Consider the following 22,517-nt stretch of genomic DNA (forward strand, 5'->3'; position numbering starts at 1 on the left):
ACTGCGCTTGCCAATTGCAACGCCAAACGAAATCATTTTTTTAATGTTTGACTATAATGTCACAGACAGAATCGGAATCAGAAGGGCTAGGTACAGGCCATATCAGAGAATCCACATATCAAAAGTCTAGAGCTCATCATTTTTTTCTTGCGATAAGCTTCTTGCTTATGTAACAAGAAACATTTATGGAACCGACCACTTTTTCTTCATGGAGGAATTATGTGCATGAAGGCTTAATGTGGGCGGAGCTTCACTGCACACTTACGTTGTAACGGACTATAAACGGGCACATTGTTCGAGCGAAAATTTCGCACAGAAATGGCATTTGGGCGGCAAAATTCTTTTATACCACGTTGGTCTGGGTTACTTACCTGATTCGATCAGAAGTCATATATTCACACCGTCTGCGGCGACGACGAAGGAAATTAAACCTCTCTGTCAGCGATCGCACCGGTGGCGCCATCTCGTTTTTCGGCCGAGGAGATTTGCTATGGAGGGGAGTCCGGTTGTTTTGCGAAAGGTTTGAAGACGCTTTTTCAACTGCTTTATCGATGATCATAATAAACGTAGTTTGGCCAAAACCCCACTACATTTCAACTCTTCGGTGGAGTCTTCAAGCAATCTGCACGGTCAACAAACGAGATGGCCCCACCGGTGCGATCGCTGACAGAACGGCTTGATTTCCTTTGTCGTCGCTCTTGTTCGTCGTCAACCCCATTGGTCTTGCACAATGGGGCCGACCGGCACACGCACTACACATGAGGATGAACCTCGAGCCTCTCGGGCCCAGGTGCGCATGCGTGGCACGGCCGCCAACAGGTGTGAGTATTGGAAGTATGCGCTGTGCTAAAGCTCTCCGGTGTATGCATTTTTTCAGTCTAAAGAACACAAGGAGCCTCAGCCACGTGATGAGTCACTCGTCGTGTGGGTGTCTGCGACGTCCTCAACGCCAGCATGCCCCTCGTCCCGACCGAGTGGATGGGGCAGGAGACGGAGAAGCGCCGCCGAAGGTGAGGGAGACTGCTGGAAGAGCGGACGTTAATTTACCTTCGCATTCTATCAGAATCACTGGTGCCTGACCATGCGTGCAAACCTGCTAGCAAGCAAATCACTATTGAACGCCTGCGGCGAAATGTGGTCGTGTGTGTGTGTTTTTGTGTGTGTGTGCATATTTGTACGGAATTCCCGGTAGTTGGTTGCTTCCAGTGTATACTGTGGAGTGCAGAGACAGGGTTTGCTCAAAGAAAAAGTGGGAAAAGTAATTTTAATTAGACACGGACAGTGATCAGTAATCTTGCATATGTGCAAACTCTCCTTCCCCTCCTTGGAGAGCAAGAGCTCTCCTTCTATTGTGGTACTTCTCTGAGGACCCTCAGGCTACCGGCTGAGTGGTATCCAGCGGTGCCTCCTGGCTGAAATGGAAGGGTAAGCTCGCAACTATATCTTCAAATAAGAATCCAGGCTAGTTCACTGAAACTTGCCCCTAATCTAGCATACCAGCTTGGCGCAGTGCCACGTTGGTGGCCATATACGTATGGTCATTCGTACACTTTCGATCCAGGCCAAAGTAGTGCGATCGAATACCGGACTCGGCGGCTGCATTTCGATGGGGCAGAAATGCAAAAGCGCCCATGGGCTCCGCTATATGTTAGTGCATTATGAAGACCATGTGGGGTGAAATTAATACGGAGTCTGTAATTGTCGACCTCTAGTCTGATGGCCTTGAATCTCGCACAACATATAACATGCAAACAGACTTTTGCTGGCAGGGTGTGACGACTGTGCGCACCTGGTTTTCCCTCCAACGGGATTTCTATGCTATCACATAATAAAAGCATAGAGTGTGAGATGCGTAGCACTATGTTTGGAATCACTGCCTTTTTTTTTGTCTAAACAGGAGAGTAAAGATCGCAAAACTGGGAAGACTTACTAATGCAACGCAATAAACAATGGAACCATGAAACTACAGGCTTTGTCACAAGTTTATAGCTGAGGGGTTTGCCTTCTAAGCTGTGTAGTGGGGGCTCCTGTAGCATTCGTGGGATTCGTACCCATCGGAGTGGCGAGAACCAGAATTTTTCTTACCTTCAGGCGTGGTCCAACGCTGGGGATGCAATACAAGCCACACGGTGTAGCTCGGAAGCAAACTTTTGACAAAAGTTGTATGTATTTTGCCCCACTGACCATGAATAATTCCTTCTGTAGACAACCTTTTACGAAGCAAGGGCATAAAATTGTTGAACATGCACACATTAACTGTATTCGGCAGGGTTGTCACAAACTGTGTATCGTTCATTGTCTTGCATCTCCTTTTTATCTGTTCAATATCGTATCAACGCCTTGGCACATGCAATCAACAGCTCGAGTACAGCCATCGTTTTGTAATTAGGGTTGGGCTTTTTTTTGGGAAAGCTATGCATAGCTTTCGGACCGCTGTGCCCTAGAGACGGTCATTCTGCTTGCGTTGCGCCTTGGCGGCTCCTCCCAGGAATCATGGGCGGCTGCACCTCTTTCCGAGGACTCAATGCTTAATGTCTTCTTATGTGCGAATGTAACGAAACACACCTCACTGGATGGCTCACTGGGCTAGGGTGATAGCAACGTATCAAAATGCAGGACGTTGACCATGGCAAGAGAGGGACACTGTCGCACCTGTTCTGTGTCAAACTGCAGGGTGCCCGCTACTGTCTCCCGTCAGGCTCGCAAATTCCTCGCCGCAGAAGCCCGGGGCGACTCATAAAACTGGAGAAACCCCGCTGAGCGCCGGGGATGCATTCGTCGTGTGGGTGTCAGCCACGACGCCGACGAGCCCACCTGCGTCGCCCTGACAGCGTGGGCCGGGCGGGGAAGAGGAAGCCATTCCTTGCAGGTAGGACTGCCACCTTTGTTGCGCACGTGACCTACCAATGCCATTCGAAGCTTCAGTGGACCCACTTTTTCCCCATCACTGTTTCAGAGTGCAGCTCCTTGGCTCCCGTTTCTGGGTTTCGCGGCGTCGCAGTTTACTGTTGTCCCTCGTAACCCGTTTCGTAGTTATTTCACCCTTGTGATTCAGATCTGCGGCAACTACCTGCCCTAAGTAGACTTAATCCCTTGTCAATTGCAGCTCCTCACTACCAACTGTGAACTCATTTGTCTTTTTACTAGGGGGCGGCTCAAAGTTAAGGTAGGCAGATGAGATTAAGTTTCTGGGGACGGCATGGCCGCAGCTGGCACAGGACATTGTTAATTGGAGAGATATGGGAGGGGCCTTTTTCCTGCAGTAAGCATATTGAGGCTGATGATGATGATGATGTGCAGTGGTTTGGAAAAGCAGCCTTTGCGAGCACCAAAGGGGCGAGTGGATTGATATCACTCTACAGCGCCGAAAAATTTTTACTTGAGAATTTCTCGAGGGATTATGTGCTTTCGGCGCATTTTCAGCCCACTTAGGCTCAAGGGCGGGCCAAATTTGGAATCCGTTCGCTCGTATGTTGCAATGTGCTTCCTTTTCTTCCGAGAGATTTGGTTATCTTACAGTTCCACTACAGGCTGGAAATTGCATATTGCTCTTGCGAAAATTGTTTCGAATCAGAAGTGGGCAGTAATCATCAGTAAGAGTTTAAATATGCTTCTGTACCACGTACCTTTACTTGGACGCTGTATCTCGCTGCATTCTTTTCACCTCCCAAATAGACAAGTGGCATCTATCGCCTCAGTTTCCAATAACTGACTGTTTTCACAGCTGTTTAGGTTAGGTTAGGTTAGGTTAGGTTGGGTTAGGTTAGGTTAGGTAAGGTTAGGTTCAGGTTAGGTTAGGTTAGGTTAGGTTAGGTTAGGTTAGGTTAGGTTAGGTTAGGTCAGGTCAGGTCAGGTCAGGTCAGGTTAGGTTAGGTTGTGCTAGGTTGGGTTGGGTTGGGTTACGTTGGGTTGGGTTGGGTTAGGTTAGGAAGTGGAATCTTTCGCCTCAATTTCTAATAAGTGGCTCAGTGGCGAAAATTCATCAGCTACTTGTTGATAACAACACCCTTGACAGACGCAGGTGTGGTCTGGTTCTACAAGGAGCTAGCTGCGTGTGCGAAATGGAAGATGCGTGCGTGCTTGGCAGCTACCACCATCTGTCGCATGAGCCTGTCACTAGATATAACTGGGAATGCGCAGTAGGAGCTGGTGGTTTTCTATTCAACCAGTGGAGCTGGAGAATAGGAGGAGCGCATGCGCAATGTGGTATTGTGGAAAAGACGGACTCCGCTCAATTTTTGTCATGTCTTGAAATGATGCCAATGAGCCCATACTGCATTCTTGATAAGTGCGATGCTTTGGGGGAGATCAGCAGGGCAGATATGGTTGTTATTGATGTTTGAACATGATGTCATTGCTTATCACGTTCGCACTGATGCTCCCAGTAAGTTTCAATATCCTCGTGCACTTTATATGCGATTTTACCGACGGATTGGCATTGTCGCTGGCGTACGTTTGCTGCTAAAAGCGCAAGGTTTGTAAGCATGATGCTTCACACTCCAACTCTCACTTCGCTTGCACTTGCAGGCCCCTGGCGCTCCTTCGGAGGTGCATGAAATGGTGCAGCTTGCCGAGAGCACAGGTGCATTCCTAAGACCGGTTTTACTGTCCGCTTCGCGGCTAAGCAGAGCTAAGCAGTAGTTTGCGCCTCCATAGAGGTGACATCTGTAATTGTCGTTGCTTTTTTTTCTGGCAACAGTGGATAAAGTTAGTAAATCTGTTTTTGTCATCAATCCCAGCTGCTAATTACCTCGATGTGCACTTCGCCTTTGCAGCGGAGCTATCGGGGCATTGGATGTGGCACCACGTCGGAGGCGGCCAGGAAGTCGGACCATCCTGGCCGCAGCTCCGGAGCCTCTGGGCAGGCCAGGAAGGTTGGCACAACTCAGCCTCTCTGATACCTCCCCACGTATCCTGAAACCACGAAGTAAACAAATGAGAAAGTTATGTGTGCCATTCCGGGACTCCACACTGGGGCGCCCAGAAGTGCACTGAACGCAGGCGACTTAGTTGAGGTGCCCCTAGGCTGCCTGTATTGTTCAGGCCCGCGGTTACCGGCTCGGAATGATGGTGTCGGACTTCGTTACGAACAAAACTGTTCAGTATATTTATTTTACATTTTTATAGGAGTGACTCGGCAGCAGAGTAACAGAGCATCAGCCCGTTAAATACATTTAGTATTCCCTAGATCCCCTGCTGGGGAATAAAGTTTTCTGAACGATGTCCAATCAGGTGTGCCGTTGACACTTGGGTAACCTCCTGCCCTTCTGATGCACTCTCGCAGCTCGGCACACTGATGTATGAGATAAGAGTGGGGGATTTTCTAAGGATCTAGGGGTCTATAAAACTCTAAATAATTATGCAATATGAAATTGTACCTGTCTCTCTCGACCTTGGGCTCACAAGCCGAACGCGAGATCCATTGAGCCATGGGGGCGTTCCATCAGGAATCGGTACTAAGCTGTAGTGGTTAGTACAGGAGTTCGGCTGTTGACTGTTAGCTCGCTATTTCCATCGCAGCGTCTCACTGAAAGTGAAATTTTAAAACGGCTGAGCAGGAAGATTTAAGAGCACTTTTAGCATCTTGTGCTGAGTACCAGCGTCTGTTATTACCTTATTTGCACGATTATATACTGCGTATACGGCACAAGTTATTACCAATTACATGTGATGCGTTGGTATTCTCACTCAGTGATGCCAGATTAGGCTCTCTTTCCTCATTTCTCCCTGCACTAGAACTGAGTTCTAAGCTGCCCATGTACTGTGCAGTCTCATGTACTGTACGATGTCATGGCACGTTAATGAACCCCAGGTGCTCGAAATTTTCCAAACCCATCACTACGGCGTCCCTCATAGCCTGTGTTGCTTTGTGACGTTAAAACCCATAAACCAACCAACCAAAAAATGTAGACGCGAAGCCGCATCTAAAAATTCCTCCTAAATACAAATCATGAGCAAACAGCTGATCCGCACTTGATCGCAGATTATGTGGAAGTGTAGAGAGCTTGATTGATCACGATACAACTGGGCATTTTCTTGTGATGGCATTTGATAACTTTGCGCACAAAATGCCTCCCGATGGCTCTTTGAAGCCTTAATTTAGAACTGAATCATGTTGTAGGCTGACGTAACATTCTCCATGCGCAGGCCGGCAGGCGTCCAAACACACCGGGTCGCATGAAATTCCTTCGTCGCGTCGCGAGTGGAGAATCGCGGAGCCAGTCCAACGCCGCAACCTTCTTTTCACTACGCGGTAAGATGTCATTGTCGAGCGAAGGGACTGCTGGCGTGGCATGTCGGTGATAGCAGTGCTAAGTCCATAAGCACGAGGTTGCGTGTTCGAACATTGTAACGGAAACCGGACTTTGAGATGCAAAAACGGCCATGCATTGGGATTTTCGGTGTACTCTTTTATAGTAACCAACACATTGAAGTCATAAATGTGTATTGTAATCTGGAAAAGGGAGTGCGAATTACAAGAGAAGGTTCTGTGGTTGTGTTCTATTGCTTTTTCTCCACTTCCTTATTCGTGGCTGAAATAAAAATACTGATTGATTTACATGCCCTGCAGCCAAGGTGCCTATAAATCACAAGAATAAACCTCTGCGCACGAAATGAGACAACAGCAATACAATCTTTTAACGTGCTAAAAGGAGGTAAAAAAATCCCACTGCGGGTGATCTTTCGAGCACAGCACTGCTGGATTCCTCATTGACTTCCGACCCTTCGCTTATGCGTAACGTCTATTCAAAATAGACAAACTCTGAGTGTGACAAGTATGACAACAATTTCTTTTTGAGTCAGCGGCATTGTACTCAGTAGCGGAACGCCTTGACCACATCTGCAGCTTTCATAGAAAACAAATTTGAATATTGGAATATTGTGAGGTGCTGTTGTCGGAATATTGATGATGGTTCATACTTCCGATGTGGTTTTTCCAATGCATCGAGTATTTAAGCCAAGGGAGTATTTAAGGCCGCCAAAAAATCCAGTGGGGCGAATTTTTGATGATAGCAAAAACATTATTAGCGGAAATGCAACCAGCTGACGGTAGGTCTGCAGACATATTTTTACAGCGATATCTTTCGAAATAAGGAAACATTATGTTTATCACCTCTTTCCTGTTTAAAAATGCTTTTGTCAAGGTTTTCCGGGTGTGCGCGCTCAAGACGCAAATGCGCAAATGAGTAAAGCAGGGTAACCAGGTACTGCGAAGGGCTAGTTTGTTTAGCACAGCAGAAAGGAACATCGCGAACACAGGTCAACGGGGATGGCAGACACAGGCTCTTAATAACCAGTGAAGTTCATTCGAAGGTGCACACACAATATGTAGTCTCGCGGTAACTAATCAGCTGAGTCACAATCAGGACCGGTGTAAACACGAATAAAAATTAGACGCTTAAGTTTCTCTTTATCTGATCCTTTCTTGGCGCCCCTTCACAAACAAGTGGAGATCATGATTCTCATTTGTTTCAATTTTACTTAATTTATTCTCTATTTTAATTTAATGGCACGACGAAACAGCGTTCACGGCCGGGTCGGAAGAAGAAGAGACAAGCACATGCGCTGAACTAACAACCAAATGGTTTATTGTGAAAAAAGTGAGGCGGGGGGGCAATATAAAGCAGCAGGTCAAGTCAAAGCTCAGACGGGAAGCAAATGCGGGACAAACAAGATGTGACATACATACGGCAGCTATCAACGCATCCCAGATTAAGTAAGGCGAGCTCGTGTGCGAATACAACCACCGATGGCTGGCTTACACATGAGTTAACAAATTCGTGAGTGTGAAAAGCCTCCGATATCAGGTGCAAGGTTTCTCTCTACTTCGCGATGATAGTGGTGTGGTTCAGAAATACCTCAGTCTTCGCAACCTGCGGTATCAATGACAATGTTATTTCGGCGTGACTGGTTTGCAATATCTTTCGGATGTTCGCCTAGTCGTTCATTTACGCACCGTCCGGTCTCTCCGATGTAAAAACGGCAGCATGACAGTGGGACCTTGTAGACTACACCACAGCAACAGTTGACAGAATTATTTCGTTGTTTCTTCTGACACGCTTTCTTTCCACTTTCCTGGTTCACTCTCCTGCACAGGCCTCCCAACTCTAGAATCGCCAAAAAAGTATCAAATGACAGCATCACCAGGAGTCAGGATCACTAAAACATACCAAATGTTAATTTTCAAGTCTTTACAGATGATTTAGGAAGCCTGTGTCGCTTCTTTCAGCTGAACTCTGGGTAACATTCCTCTTGTTCTGCCACAGCAGAGAAGCTTGCCGCTGGTCAGTGGCATGGCACTGGAGCCTTGTTTCCACTGCCCGAATGGCTACACCGCACGTCGACCTGGCCAGCACCTCTCCACAGACATGCTTCGTGTGGCACACTTGCATCGCGTGTGGACGCCTCCCTGGTGATGGTTGTGCCGTCCACGTTTCCAGTGCAGTGGCGAGGTGAGAGGTATTTGCTGAGAGGATAGTTTCATGGTTTTATGGGGTTTGGCATCCTAAAGTCACTCGGGCTATAAGGGACGCCATAGTGAAGGGACTCGGAAATTTCTATCACCTGGGAGGATAACCTGTATCAATATATTTATACTCCATGCCTGTATGGGTAACCTGTATGGATACCTGTATTGGCAACCTCTATAGGGGACCTGTGGGGATGAATGGGGTCCAGAAAGCAGTATAAAAATCTTTAAAAAGGAACCTAACCGGCTGTATTGGGTTTTTTTTGTGCCGATTGGATGTTACATAAGCCATGGTGTGTTAAACAACTGCATTAAACGATTTGGTTACGCGGGTGCAGAAAGGTGGCTACGATATTTAATTTTTTAGGCTTACTCTGGTATGGTGCTCGGCTGCTCACCTGAAAGACGCCGGTTCGATCCCGGCCGCCGCGGTCGCATTTCGGTGTTTGTACTGCGCAATCTCAGTACGCGTTAACGAGCTCCGGGGTCGAAAAGCCCCCACTATGGCGTCCCTCATATCCCGAGTACCCCAATAACACATAAACCATAAACATCTTATTCGGCCCCAGTGTTCTTTAGAAAGGAGCTCTGACATATATTCGTTCCAAGCCATTTATTTTGTTTTCGATGAAATTATCGCCACATTCCACAGCCAATTATTCACTGTATAGGACTTGAGCAAGACAAACATGAAATCGTGTGCACAGATCTTGTGCCCCGCGGTGGCGCAGTGACTTTTCGGCTGCGCCTGTTTCGAAACAATGAAAGCCACATGACCGGGGGGCACTGTGGCTTTAACACCACCACCTAGAGGAAAACTTCGTTTTTGGGAGAACGGACAATAATATAAAACGGCGAGTTGACCGAGTTGGTACATCCTGAGCGCCTGTCCCGTCGTCTTGTTTTCTTGTGTCCCTGTTCCTGCGCTGTTTTTTTTTCTCAGGACAATAATGTGTTTAAGGAGCTTACGTTCAAAACCCTAATCTCGGTCACGGAGTTTCGATGACGGCGAAACGTGAAAGGCGCTAGCGCACATTGACGAACCGAAGGTGGCCTAAATTATTCCGCAGTCCTCCACTGTGGTGTTCCCACACAGCCCATTTGTCGCTTCGAGACTTGAGCTCCGCAATTTACGGTTTTTTCTTTCCGCAAAAAAATATTCGTTTCCACTAGGTGTGTACTATATTTGTTAGATTGCATGGCAAGATGTTTTCCAGCGAAAATCCGCGTTTGAACAGTTGGCTGGGAAAGAATTTTTACTCCACTGTTTTTCATAACAATAGTTACCAGCACGCAAAGCATTTGCAATTCACTTTGAGTGCCTGCTACCCTGTTACCTCGCACACTCTAAAGTTTCAAAGCTGACACAGAAGCTGGGACGTTACACCGGAAGTAGCTGCTATATAAAGCGGCAATAGGAAGAGAATACAGTCGCCAACCAAAAAGATGTGGCTGTTTGAAAGCAAAGTCGAGGTAAAAATCCATGCTCTCCTAAAAAATAATGCAAAGGAAATGCCTTTATCACTGCAACGAATGGATTCCCTTCGATTTGTTTATATCATCGCTGACCGCCGTCTCGTATGTCAACTTGCAGGCAGCTGCCCTGTCTCCCGTCAGGCTCGCACATTGATCCCTCACCAAAGCAGGTATGTGGATGATTTCAGAGAAATCGAGAGCCGCTGGCTTTTAGCGCGGCAGCAGATGACGGAAAGGCCGTACAGCACATTGTCCCCGTTCTCCTTCTGTCTCTTTTATGAAGTGGAAAGAAGCGGCGTCCAGGCAGTGCCCATGGCAGCCTTGCGGAAGGAGCGGCCAAGGCCTCCGACCACCGCGTATGAAGTGCGTTCGTCGCGTGAGTGTAGCAACCAAGCCGCCCGCACTCAGCCTCTTCTCTGCAGCGGGGAAGGGAAGAAATGGTATGTGACACCTGGAAGAGGAACTACCCTCCAAAATGGCGCATACTTTGTACCGGTCGCTGTGACATAGCAAGCGAAAAGAGAAAAAAGTGCTAGTGTTTTAACGTACTTAAGAAGAGTATCACGTGCGAAAGGACTTGAGGCAACAGTGGCTCAAATGCAACGGCATGCAAGATCAAGGTCAAAAGTTCAAGGGTCAGAGTTTAAGGCCAAAGGTCAAAGGTTGAGGCTTCAAAAGCTCCACGTTTTTAACGCGATAGCGTTAAAGGCCCCATTACGCAGAAAATCTGGCGTCGGCGTTGTCAGCGAAAAATCACGGGCATCAATGTCACGTGGTGCCGAGAGAGCAACATTGGAGGCAGGTTGGCCACCTAGGTGGCGTTACCTTGCAGTGTCATCACAACCTGCCCACCGTGGCAGGTGGCAGATAAATTAACGATTGGTCGCTCGGGAAGAGCAACCTGGGCCGTACAAGGCCCACCGCAGGTAGCACCTGCCATCGAAGGGCTTAACTACTGCACCAATGCGCCAGGAGAGCTGCAAGGGCTCTCAGGCACCTATGAATGTAGAGAATGACCTTTTGCGTATATGGGAACTAACACACTACGCTATCGCATCATAGCCTTATTGCGGAGCGTAAGTGTCCCCTGAAATGTTTTTCAGCTTTTGTTGTGAAGGATCGCTTTCACAATAGGACATATTTCTGTAACACGTTAAATTGCCAGGGCACCTCCAAGTTTCCAACTGTTGTCACACGCCAGGGCTACCTTCTTTAACTCATGGACTCTGCCTCGTGATGAGTGCGGGTTAGATGTGGTTCTGCATTTCGTTTTACTCGTCCTAGGATTTGATAACCATCTGGACTGGTAATATGATGCCTCTTCAAAGCCTAAAGCCTAAATGCAGCCTTTGGTTTGGTTTGGTTCGGTTTTGTTCATGGGGGTTTAACGTCCGAAAGCGACCGAGGCAATGAGGAACACTGTAGTGGATTGCTCCGGATAATTTCTCTCAGCTGGGGTTCTGTGACATGCACTGACATCACAAAGTACATGGTTCTGTAGAATCATGCCTCCATCGAAATTCGACCTGCACGCCCGGGATCGGACCCGCGTCTTTCGGGTCAGCAGCCAAGCACCATAACCACACATAAATACGAAACGTACCGAACCTAACCTTAATCTAACCTAACCTAACCACTCTGGTGGTTCTCATGGGTTTTTGCGATCTCTCCCACGTACGCGTACTGTGCGATGTCGGCGCACTTAAAAGAACCCAGGTTTGTTTGTTAGTTGGTAACAACTGTATAGTCTTGCAGAGCTTTCTTCGACGGGGCCTTAGGTCTCCCACGTGGGGACATCGAGGCGTTGCCTCGCCGTCGCCTTGCTGGCCTGCTGGACGGCGCAGAGTTCGTCACCGTGGCTGGGGTCTGCGCAGGGCAGCGGCCAACCGCGGCGAGAGGGTTGCAGAATTATTACTATGCATGCAGGTTTTTGTTACAGTGCCAGAGCATGTGAGTTAAAGTGGTTATATTGCCATGGCAGACCTTGCATATATTTGTCGGGTATGTACCGAGGTACAGCCTGTGTATAGTTTCGGGTTGGGTACGTGAGCGTCTGCAGCTGTCTGAGGGCCACCGCGTGCGCCCTGTCCACCTTATCGCTGGGCGGAGGGAAGGTTCGGCGGGCCAGGCAGAGGTCCTTGGTAATTTCGTTGTAGCTGGTCACGCAGTCTTTGGTGCTATTCCACGGACGACGGTCGCCGGCGCGGTTCGCGAGCTCGCGCGCCTTGGCGTGTGCCGCCTCGTTTCGGTTGCGATGCGTCTTCGATGCTTCTCCCGTGTGTGCCGGGAACCACTGAATTCTGGTTTGAAATTCTACCTCCTGCTGGACTTGTCGATCGCTCAGGTCTCGGGCCGCTTTCTGTGAGACCCATCCTTTGGCGAAGTTTCTGACCGTCTGACGCGAGTCGCAGAGAACCATGGTGCACGTCGGATCCGTGAGGGCGAGTGCCACCGCCGCTTCTTCCGTCTCTTCAGCACGGTCACACGCTACACTTGCCGTTAAGCACGTTTTTACACACGAATTGACGACCGCAACCACGAATCGCGAGCGTTCTGCGTATTCCGCGGCGTCAATGAACCCTGTCCCCATATCATCTCCGTGGCTGTGTATATATCATATCATCTCCCATATCATCTCCCTGGCCACTCTTCTTCCCCTGTTGTGTTCCGGGTCGACGTTCCCTGGAATCGGGTCGACTCTTAGTGTTTGTGTGATCGCGTCAGGAATGGCGACTTTAAAGCCTTCTGACTTTCTGTCCAAGCCACTCTGGTGGTCCTCCTGTGTTTTTGCGATCTCTTACGCGACCACGTACTGTGCGATGTCGGCGTACGTAAAACAACCCCAGGTTGTCCAGAACATCCTGGAGCCCTCTACTGCGCGGCCCCTCACAGCCCTTATATCACTTCTAAAACCCACAATGAAGTTTACACTTCATTCGTTACTTATTTTACCTAACCTGGAGCCAAGATGAAAAAGACAGGAATGTGCACAACCGTAAGAAATAAACAAATCGTAATCAGGAATGCACAAATCGTGCTAAAGGGAAACGAAATGCGAGAAAATGATGCAGAGTGGGATTTCCCTCATGGCTTTGGGAAATAATGATCTAGCGATAAACCAACGTGCCTGGCTGTTGGCTCTGGCATCAACGGACCTATTGAGAAGCAGTTAATACATGGAAGAACATATTCAAGAAGCAAATGCTAGAGTAAAGCAGGGCGAAGCGAGCTGCGGGGATTACAAATTGCACTCCCCCCCCCCCCCCCCCCCCTACTATGGGACCAAGCTTCCACACTGGGAGTGTAAAACTACGACTGGCAGGAGTAGCCACCACCACCATAGCGTCCGGAGTGCTTATCAACGCTATTGCCTGAGTCCCCACCGTAGCGATATGAGAGAGCTGAGTTGTCGCAGGCCATGGGGTCTGAAAAGCTGAAAAACGACTTTATGACGAAAGAAGTAAAGGTGCCAAACTGCGACACGTTCCTTAATGTGTGCAGGGCATCACTGGGAATCCATGCTCGATACAGTACTCTACAGCGGACCATGGTCAGAATCTCGGTCTGTGTATCTCGTGTGTCCTCTCCTAAGCGACTGTAAGCCTGTTTACATAAACTCGATAGAGTCGAGGCGAGTTTGCTCGATGGGTAAAAACCCAGTTGTCGGGTCCATGTAATTGCTGCTGGGTTGAGTAATATAAGCGGCAGAGCGAGTCGCTTGCCTGCAGGAGGTTAACTTGCTTGACTCTCCTTTCTATAAACATTGACGCTAAGAGCCGCTGTATTAACGCGCTTGAACCGAGTTCATGTAGGCTCCAAGCGGGGTGAATCAGGAAACGCGTCCCTCATAGCCTGAGTTGCTTTGGAACGTTAAACCCCAATAAACCAAACCTTACGCAACGCTGACTTCACCCAGTCCTGTGGGATTCATGTAAACCGAGCTTGTGTGTTTCCTTTTTTTTCAAACGCGGTAGCACTAGAAGCCTCACCATGAAGAAAAGACGGCGTTTAGTGTTGTGTCCCCACGTGGCACTAACTGCAGGAGGTCGAAATTATCGAGCCATCCAGGACGGCGTCCCTCATAGCCTCAGTCGCTTTGAGAGTGAAACTCCTTAAAAAAAATTAAAGTAAGCTAATTCTGCTAAAGAAAAGGCATTTGACTCGGAAATGGACAGCGATAATTAAGCATTTACATGCAAATTTCTACGGTACAGCGCCAAATTCATAACATAAACTTGCTGCATTCCACCTTTCGGCTTGACATGTCATTCCGTTTGGACACGTGTCACGGCCTCGGCTATTTTTTAATGTACAGGCACCAAAGCTTGTCCAGTGTACTTGACCTCAACGTCAAAGGATCTTAAAGCGCGGGCACGTATGTGGAACACTCTACAATTGGTACACAATGCGAGCGAAGATAATGGATTGCTATCGGAACCTCATGCATTGTCCATAATGGAAAGAATAGCCGTGACCTCTTGCTTGAGTCGCTTTTGAAGCGCAGTCCCCTTTCAACATAATTGCACTATTTTCTTCGATATGCATTTGTGGTGCACTCTGTGGATACAAGGATTTCGCCTTCACTGCAAGAATGATCTGCATCATTTTGAGCCCTTCGTTGAAGTGTAGAGTACGAAGCTATATGGTTCGAGGGACGTCACAAGTGCGTCAACAACGCTCAGAGCGCAAAGGGCTATTGGCGCCATTGGCCGCACCTAAACACTTTATATCTGCTCATCCGATGTTGCTAAATTCCATCTCGATTAGCGACAGACATGCTCGCGCAGCGTATTTGCCCTAATTACGTGAGTCCTCACTTTTCTAATTGGGTCGCTCCTCAGTTGCTCCGGAGATTCTTAGTTACGGCTGCTCTTTCTTCATCGATTACTGGCTTTTTCAAGCTTTCTTTTTGTTTAAGTGTACGCTCCTTTCCCAGGCACACAGTAACACTGGAATGGCCAGCTGACCTGCGCAAGACAAAATTTTTCAAATGGTCCGTGTTGCGCAGGTCAGCCAGCGTTGGGACAGGGCGTATGGAATCCCTGAGTCGCATCTCGAGAGCTACTGGAAAGAAGCCATTCCAGGGTTACTGCGCGCCTGGGTAGGTGATCGTTGCTGAGAATGGAGGAGATGAATATAATATTTATTTTTATTTAATCAATACTGCCAGCCTTAGTAGGCCCAAGCAGGAGGGGCAATACAATGAGTTACGAGGCAAAGTAACATTTAGAACACAATCTAAAAGATAAACAAAACAAAGACAACCCATGCATGATTCGAACAAAAAAAAACAGGCAAATTGAACACAATGTCTCGGCAGAACTGGAAGTATAGCATACGAAAGTTGTTATAAAAAACTGACAATGCTCTGAGTGCTTAACAGTGCAGTCAAATGAAGCTGATTCCACTCAGTTATAGTTCGGGGAAAATAAGAATATTTATACAAGTTGGTTCTGGAACGACAATGTGTTAAGGACTGGGCCTGACGATTTCTTTTTAATCGCGTTGCTAGTGGTTTTATGTAAGGGTCCGGGCTCATTGATAACTTATTATTTTTCAACAAAAAGAGAATTTTTACTTCCAAAAGCTTTCTTCTAGTTTCCAGTGTCTGTATGTCATTAACATTCATTAAAGTTGCAGGAGAGTCGGTAGTACGGAATTTGGAAAAAATAAAACGAACTGCTTTCCGCTGAATCATTTCTAACGCTTGGATGCTAGTTTTAGTGAAAGGATCCCGCACTGTACAGGCATATTCTAATTTCGGTCTAATTATTGATGTATAAGCTAGGAGCTTACTTGCGGAAGGGGCTCGTTTTAATTTATATCTAAGAAAACACAGTTTCCGGAATGATGATGCACAAATGTTAGATACTTCTATACTTCTGTCCACCGAAGTCGCACGAAGAGGTAAGATGTGCGTGGCTAAGCGGGGCTCTGCGAGATTTCCAGCGGCATGGCGTTCTGAGATAAGCTCAGCAGCCCCATTTCTCGTGGTTATGGCTCAACACGTAGAGTTTTTTTTTCTCGTGACAATGCGCAATTCTTGCTTTCTTTTCTGTTGCTGAATCGAAATGTGCTCTATGGGGTCGATCTGCTCACTGCTTTGAGACTGAGGCAATTTCAATGAATGCGGCATTGTAGAGGCCCATGTGCTGTGCGATGTCAGTGCGCGTTAAAGAACCCCAGGTGGTCGAAATTTCCGGAGCCCTTCACTACAGTGTACTTCATAGCCTGAGTCGCTATGGGACGTTAAACTCGCAGAGGAAACTGGGCCTCCTAAACTTAAGCTAGCGCATTAAAACTTTTGCACAATGAACTTAAGTTTCAGCCAAGGTGGTGCAATCTCTCTCCTGGCATGCTTACAGGAAACACTCAGTTTAGCCGGTCGTCAACAGCCCGGCTGACGTTACCGACGTTCAATTGTAAAGATGGTAATTTTTGAAATGCTCGTGCCACCGTAGGTTGAGAGTTTGAGGAAGAGACCTTTTTATAGTGGATTCTCAGCCTATCTCTGCGCCTTTTAAACGCGTTGCTTTAGGCTTAAAGCTGGCGCTTCGGTTGTCTTTCCAGCACTGCGGCTTTCCTTTGGATGCGGTACCTTTCCACCTCCGTCATTCGGAAGCGAGACGGTGCAACTCGGGGAGACCGGAGATGCATCGAGAATCCTGACGGCGAGTGCACAGCGGCGAAATATGCCACGTTAAACCCACATGAACCATGACCTTTGTAAACGGCCCCGCCGCGGTTGCTCAGAGGTTACGGCGCTCAGCTGCTGACCCGAAAGACCCGGGTTCGAAGCCGGCTGCGGAGGCCGAATTTCGATGGCGGCGAAACGACGAGGGTAGGGATGCTCGGCAGACTAAGGACCAGTGAAGTTTCATTGTTGCTTCACGACCTCAGCCGCCAGGCGGGTAGCGGAATAATATTCTCATTAAATCAAAAAAAGGCAACGTTATCACTCGTACTTACTGCTATCGGTGAGGCGAGACGAACCGAAAGGCTGGTGCCCCATTTATGGCCAGTGAACGCACTGAAAAAGGCAGTAACAACAGAATTCAGTCCGAAGCGAGGGGTCCGGCTTGTAAGGGCACCGCCATGTTTGTTGGTTGGTTGGTTGGTTGGTTGGCCTCAAGTAGAATGGCACATACCCACTACGGGGGAGTGGCCAATACACAGGTGGTGAACTGTTTGAATGATTAAGAGTTTTAGAGGTAAAGGAGTATTAATAGGGTATAGGATGACAGATTTTGTCCCCGCGGGAATGCAACTTCTTCCTCGCCGTCCTATTGGCCGATGAAAATGGGCGGAATTGTTCTTCCGGCTGAAAAAATCTGTCCTGCACCGATAGGGCTTCCCGCCGGTCATTTTGACGGAATCTCCGCCGTGGCTGTCGATTCCGCTCACTGTCGCCGCCCCAAGTGGGAACGCGCCTTGACGCGGACGCGACCGGTGATGCGCGGCGCTTCTGAATTGTGGCTGTTGCTGAACCTTTTTCCGCAGATCAGCCGCTGTCGGATACAGTCGTGTGACACACCTGCATCGCGTCTGCACCGTTTGCAGCCAAGGAAGAGTAACCGGAGCCAACAGCTGTGCGGAGGTAAGCCATTTTTATTGGGAGCGAAGTGTTAAAGGCGACTCTCAGACGAGTAGAAAATTATTGGCGTATTCTAGTAGGTCTTTGCCGGTGCTGAGAATAGCGAAGGCGGAACTAGAGATTTTGGTGGGAAGTTATATTCTACAATGAACAAACGACGTGAGGCCAGTGCCGATGGTTGCGCCATGCTGTGCGAAAACTTTGCAGCTCTCCGAGTAGTCACCTGCGCAACATCTCTTGTTGTTGATTGGTTTGGATTTATGTGGTTTAAAGTTTCAAATCAACTCGGGACTATGAGGAACACCGCAGTGGAGGTCTCCAGATAATGTGTACCACCTGGGGTTCTTTAACGTGCACTGACATCACACAGCACCCGGGCACCTAACATTTCGCCTGCATCGAAATGCGACCGCCGCGGCCGGGATCGAAGCCGCGTCTTTAAAATCCACAGCCGAGCGCCATAACCATTCAGCCACTGCGGGGACATGCGTGACGTTGATATTATACGCTTTATAATATTATACACATACGCCGCAGCGGCGGCGTATGCGGCTCTAAGACTCAGGCGGCTACGGCGACGCCAGCAACGGCGAAGGAGGGCGCACAAAGACGCGTTTGTCTTGCCGGACGAGCTGTTTCGACGCCTTTTTCGACTGGAGAAGCAGACTGCGGTGTGGCTGTGCGACGAACTCGGCGATGAGCTAGGACGTGTGCGTGCGAGTGCGCTGTCGGTGCAGCGGCGGGTGCTGAGTGCACTGCGGTTATTTGCGACCGGCGGCTTTCACGCAAGCTTCGGCAGCCGACGTCACCTCTGTGCCTCAACTACATACAAATAAAACATGCTTATGCTGGCAAAGAACTTTATTTTCCCTGCAAATCGCACTTCGTGGTAGCCTTATGTTTCCCTGTCGAGGAAAAAGAAGCAGACGACCACACATCACACACTGCAATGCTTCACGCCTTCAACATTTGCCATCGATCGTAAGAGCCGAACAACACAGACCTTAACAAGTTGGCTTCATCGATTTTTCCGCACTTAGATCAACCGCACAGTACCTTGATTTTCAACGCCGCGTAAGAATACAGTATCAAGGCGTGAAACTGCTGTTTTCGTGCAAAGCAGCTCGTTGATGTTTTACCGCCGTCAGCGCACCCCCGCGGAAGCAAAAGTTACCCACTAGAACCCCAGGTGGTCGAAACTTCCGGAGCCCTTCACTACGGCGTTTCTCATAGCTTGAGTTGCTTTGGGACGTTAAACCCCAATAAACCAAACCAAATTTAATAGCCTAACTTCTTGCGCTTCTTGTTTTTCTTGATATTTTTCTGTTTTAAACATAACTTTTTGGCATAATGAAACGATAATTATTTTTATCGCTGTTCATTTCTTTACTATTTTAGCAAAAATTTAGCACACGGTCCCTCGTCGTGCAGACAAATGCTTCGGGGCGCCGCTCTGCTGTAATTGGCTGATTCCTCGTTGCGTCAATTTTGCGTCAGGCGTCGACGTCACATCGTTTCGTCATTTTGACGTCACTGTCAATAACTTTTGACAATTTTTTACACTTCCGTAATACAGCCCCTGGGGTTCTTTATTGTGCACTGACATCGCACAGAATACGGACCCTCTAGAATATCGCCTCCATCGAAATTTTAGAGGCCCATGTACTATGTGGTGGGAAGCCACTTTGTGGTTTTCGACATCGCGCTGATGCTCTTTCATTCCTCTGGGGAATTTTCCTGTTTCGCCTATGTAAACTTGGTTACAGTCACTGTACGGGATTCGATAGACAACGCCGGGAAAGCGGTTATCTGGCAGGGGGTCCTTGTCTTTCACCAGCATACTTCGAAGCTTGCTTGAATGCACGTGTCTAATGCGTAGGTTATACTGCGCGAAAATGCGGGATAAGAGAGAAGCAAGAGACAAGCATAAGTTTGTCTGGCCTAAGGGATGCAAATGAGTAAAACTATCTAAAGCATTATCTTTTCAAATAACGAATGCTTTGAACATAACAGATATGATGCAGATAGACTTTAATAAAGGTGCACAATTTTTTAAGAAATACTGTAAGAAGTTTCTTGTAAACAGCGGTACTAAATTCTCATTACTGTAACTATTCCGAAAAGTGTAACCTTTGTTCTATCTTATATTCCTCTTGTCATGTCTTACCAACTGTAATGTGATCTACTGTCTTCACTTGGCGACGACTTTCACGGTTGCGTCGACTGGGTATAAAGTGCTAATGTGTAAATCATGTATTGGTTTGATGCTCTATTCAGTATACTCCCGATGTACCACTCAATTACTATTTTTTTTTTGTATCGCCACTCTGTTGTATAGAAAATGAAACTGTTTCTAATGCCGTGTAATTCTGACAGGAAATAGCCACCTTTTGTTTTCCCATTGACTGATCCTAGGACGACTGCTTGACCGATCTTTGTAATGCTAGTTTTGTTTTATGTAAGTTATGCAAGGGGGCCGGAGCGCTTGTCAGGCGCTCCGTCGCCTTTAGCCTCGGCCCCCTCCTGGACTGTGTCTGAGGAAACAATAAAGAAAGAAAGAAGGAAAGAAATAAGTGTGAAGTCACAGTGCTCGTGCGTGAAGTTTGCTTCATGTAGCAATGCAGTTTAAATTAAAAAGTCGCGCTTGTTTAATTCAGAAAATATTCTGAAATAAAACTTCCATGTTACTGTATAATATTTTTTGATTCACATCTGTTTTTCATGAGTAAAACGCGCGTGTGTTGGTCGTCCTGCTATCGTCGTTGGCCTCTCTGCGCTTTATCCATGAACATTAATTGTGTGGGATACAACAAACCCACAATTTCGTAATTAAAATCGCATTTATCAGCTTCTATCCTTAACTAAAGAAGAAGACGGATGTTTGGGCCTGCTGCTTATAAGCACAGAAAAATTACCTACGTACGTCGCGTCATTTTCTTTTTTTTTGTTTATTTTGTTTGTCTGCTTTGCGTGCCAAACTGTACTATACAGTTTTACTGCCATATCGTACCTCGCTGTTGCCTGCTGCAATCGATGCAGGGCGGAAATGCTGCTTTGAGTGTTGTGGTGGTCAATCACATCACTGCTCTTTGTTTTGTCCTCTGAAACTTTGTCTTTCGGTGCTGTGCGTTAAAAAATATGAACAGATAATCAAACGATGAGGCAGAAACTGTGAATCACACACTTGTGGTCTTTTGTGCGCGGTCTCTATACGGGCGACATGCAGATGCAAGAATTCCTCTCGTGTTTCTCTCTCTCCAAACTACCATTCGTCGTCATTATGCTGTGAGCCTGGAATTTCTGAGGAGGCAAAGGGCAGCAGTTCGTGCACAGGCGCGGATGCACAGTTGGAGTCCCAGCGTCCTGACGCCTCCCTAATAATTTCCTAGCGCAATCTCGGTCTGGTGCACCTCAGAGGAAGACAGCTTTCTCCTTTTACTACTCATCCACGCTTCTCTGGGCGTGTCTCACTTAGCCGACCAATCTTGGTTTAGGGACCACTAGCCGACCAAACACCCCATTGAAGTACCGCTGGAATAAGGATAGCCACATCTCTTAAGGCCGAAGGCGTAACAGTCTTTATCCTGTTTCTTTTCTTGGTTTGTCATTGTTGACGATGCACTGAAACTGGTGACTAAGAGTATATCTTTAACAATATAGTTACTTTTACGTGCGGCATAGACAAGTGTGTATTGGTGTGTATAGTACACCTTTGTCTGCGTCTTACTTCTGCCCCCCCCCCCCCCCCCCGTTTGTATAAAGTAGCGAAGCAATGCCTCAAAACGCACAAAAGCTGGGCTTCATTCCAACGAGGCCGTTTTCATTTTCTCACTTATGACTGTTTGTAACTGGTACTCAGTAGCCAGCAAGCTAGGGCACACATCTGTAGAGGGCTCAGCTTTTTCGGTTAAAACTGAAGTTCAAAAAAACGCGGCTTACGTTTATCGTGTTTTTTCTTTTCGGTTCAAACCGAAAACCCGACCCCAAGTATAGCATGTGCTGCTGACTGAATTGAACGCCTACATAATATTTTGTCGGGTTTTCGTGCACCTTGTAAGGAAATTGACTATGTCGTTCGAAACGGTGACCTTCCACTACTGGGGCGGTCATGCGAAGCTATAGAAAATCACGTTCTATTTATTTCGTGTCGCCTTTTTGTGCTCTCTTTCGCCCCGCCGCGGTGTCTCAGTGGTTACGGCGCTCGGCTGCTGACCCGAAAGACGCAGGTTCGATCCCGGCCGGGGCGGCCGAATTTCGATGAAGGCGAAATTCTAGAGGCCCGTGTACTGTGCGATGTCAGAGCACGTTAAGATCCCCGGGCGGTCAAAATTTCCGTAGCCCTTCACAATGGCGTCCCTCATAGCCTGAGTTGCTTTGGGACGTTAAACCCCAATAAACCAAAAAACCAACTTTTTGTCCTCTCGTGAATTACTGCCAGAGAATCGAAAACCTAAATCGCTTTCGACACCATGAGTGCTGAGATCTTTGGTCATTGGACCCACCGCGGTTGCGCCGTTATGCCTCTGATTTCACGATTGCAGGATCAAATCCTGCATTTCCCTGGCTTCGACATGCAAAAACAGCCGTGTGCTGTGAGTACATAATAAATGACCTTATGCAGTCGAATTTATTCACGAGCCCTCGTCTGCAGCGACTTTCGTTTCAGGGCGTTGCACCTCGCCGTTAGAGCTTCAAAAGTTGTTAGCATCCCATCGGAGTCTTTATGCAAGCGTGTGCAGCCGCCCATGACTGGGGCAGGAAGTCAACCGGGTGTACGGCACTTTTTGTGCGTGCGTACGGCGTGTCCGGCAACTGTCAACCGTGCGCACAGTTGTGACAGAGCGCCGGCGTGAGTCGCTCTCAGGCCAGATCACCGATGGCGACCCTGTCGGCCGAGATAAACGTTCGCGAGGGAAGATGGCGCTGCCACCTTTCTGAACTCTATTCTGAACTACCTCGCACACAAGAGTAAACAAT

The 22,517-nt window shown here is 47.8% G+C and overlaps 1 protein-coding gene across 1 annotated transcript in view; it reads left to right on the plus strand.

The window, feature by feature from the left end:
* The first annotated feature begins 2,742 nt into the window (after positions 1–2,742).
* LOC149347830 (uncharacterized) overlaps positions 2,743–22,517 on the plus strand; it is a 39,469-nt gene continuing 19,694 nt past the window's right edge. Inside the window, exons 1-9 of the mRNA XM_089587527.1 lie at positions 2,743–2,869; positions 4,528–4,582; positions 4,776–4,874; positions 6,148–6,253; positions 8,268–8,453; positions 10,065–10,116; positions 10,230–10,386; positions 16,517–16,617; positions 17,447–17,543. Coding sequence (XP_089443653.1) covers positions 4,558–4,582; positions 4,776–4,874; positions 6,148–6,253; positions 8,268–8,453; positions 10,065–10,116; positions 10,230–10,386; positions 16,517–16,617; positions 17,447–17,543 — 823 coding nt within the window. The 5' untranslated portion in view covers positions 2,743–2,869; positions 4,528–4,557. The remainder of the gene's footprint in view (positions 2,870–4,527; positions 4,583–4,775; positions 4,875–6,147; positions 6,254–8,267; positions 8,454–10,064; positions 10,117–10,229; positions 10,387–16,516; positions 16,618–17,446; positions 17,544–22,517) is intronic.

The sequence above is a fragment of the Amblyomma mixtum genome, chromosome 4 (assembly GCF_055824585.1).
Source record: "Amblyomma mixtum isolate Tamu chromosome 4, ASM5582458v1, whole genome shotgun sequence".
Taxonomy (NCBI): domain Eukaryota; kingdom Metazoa; phylum Arthropoda; class Arachnida; order Ixodida; family Ixodidae; genus Amblyomma; species Amblyomma mixtum.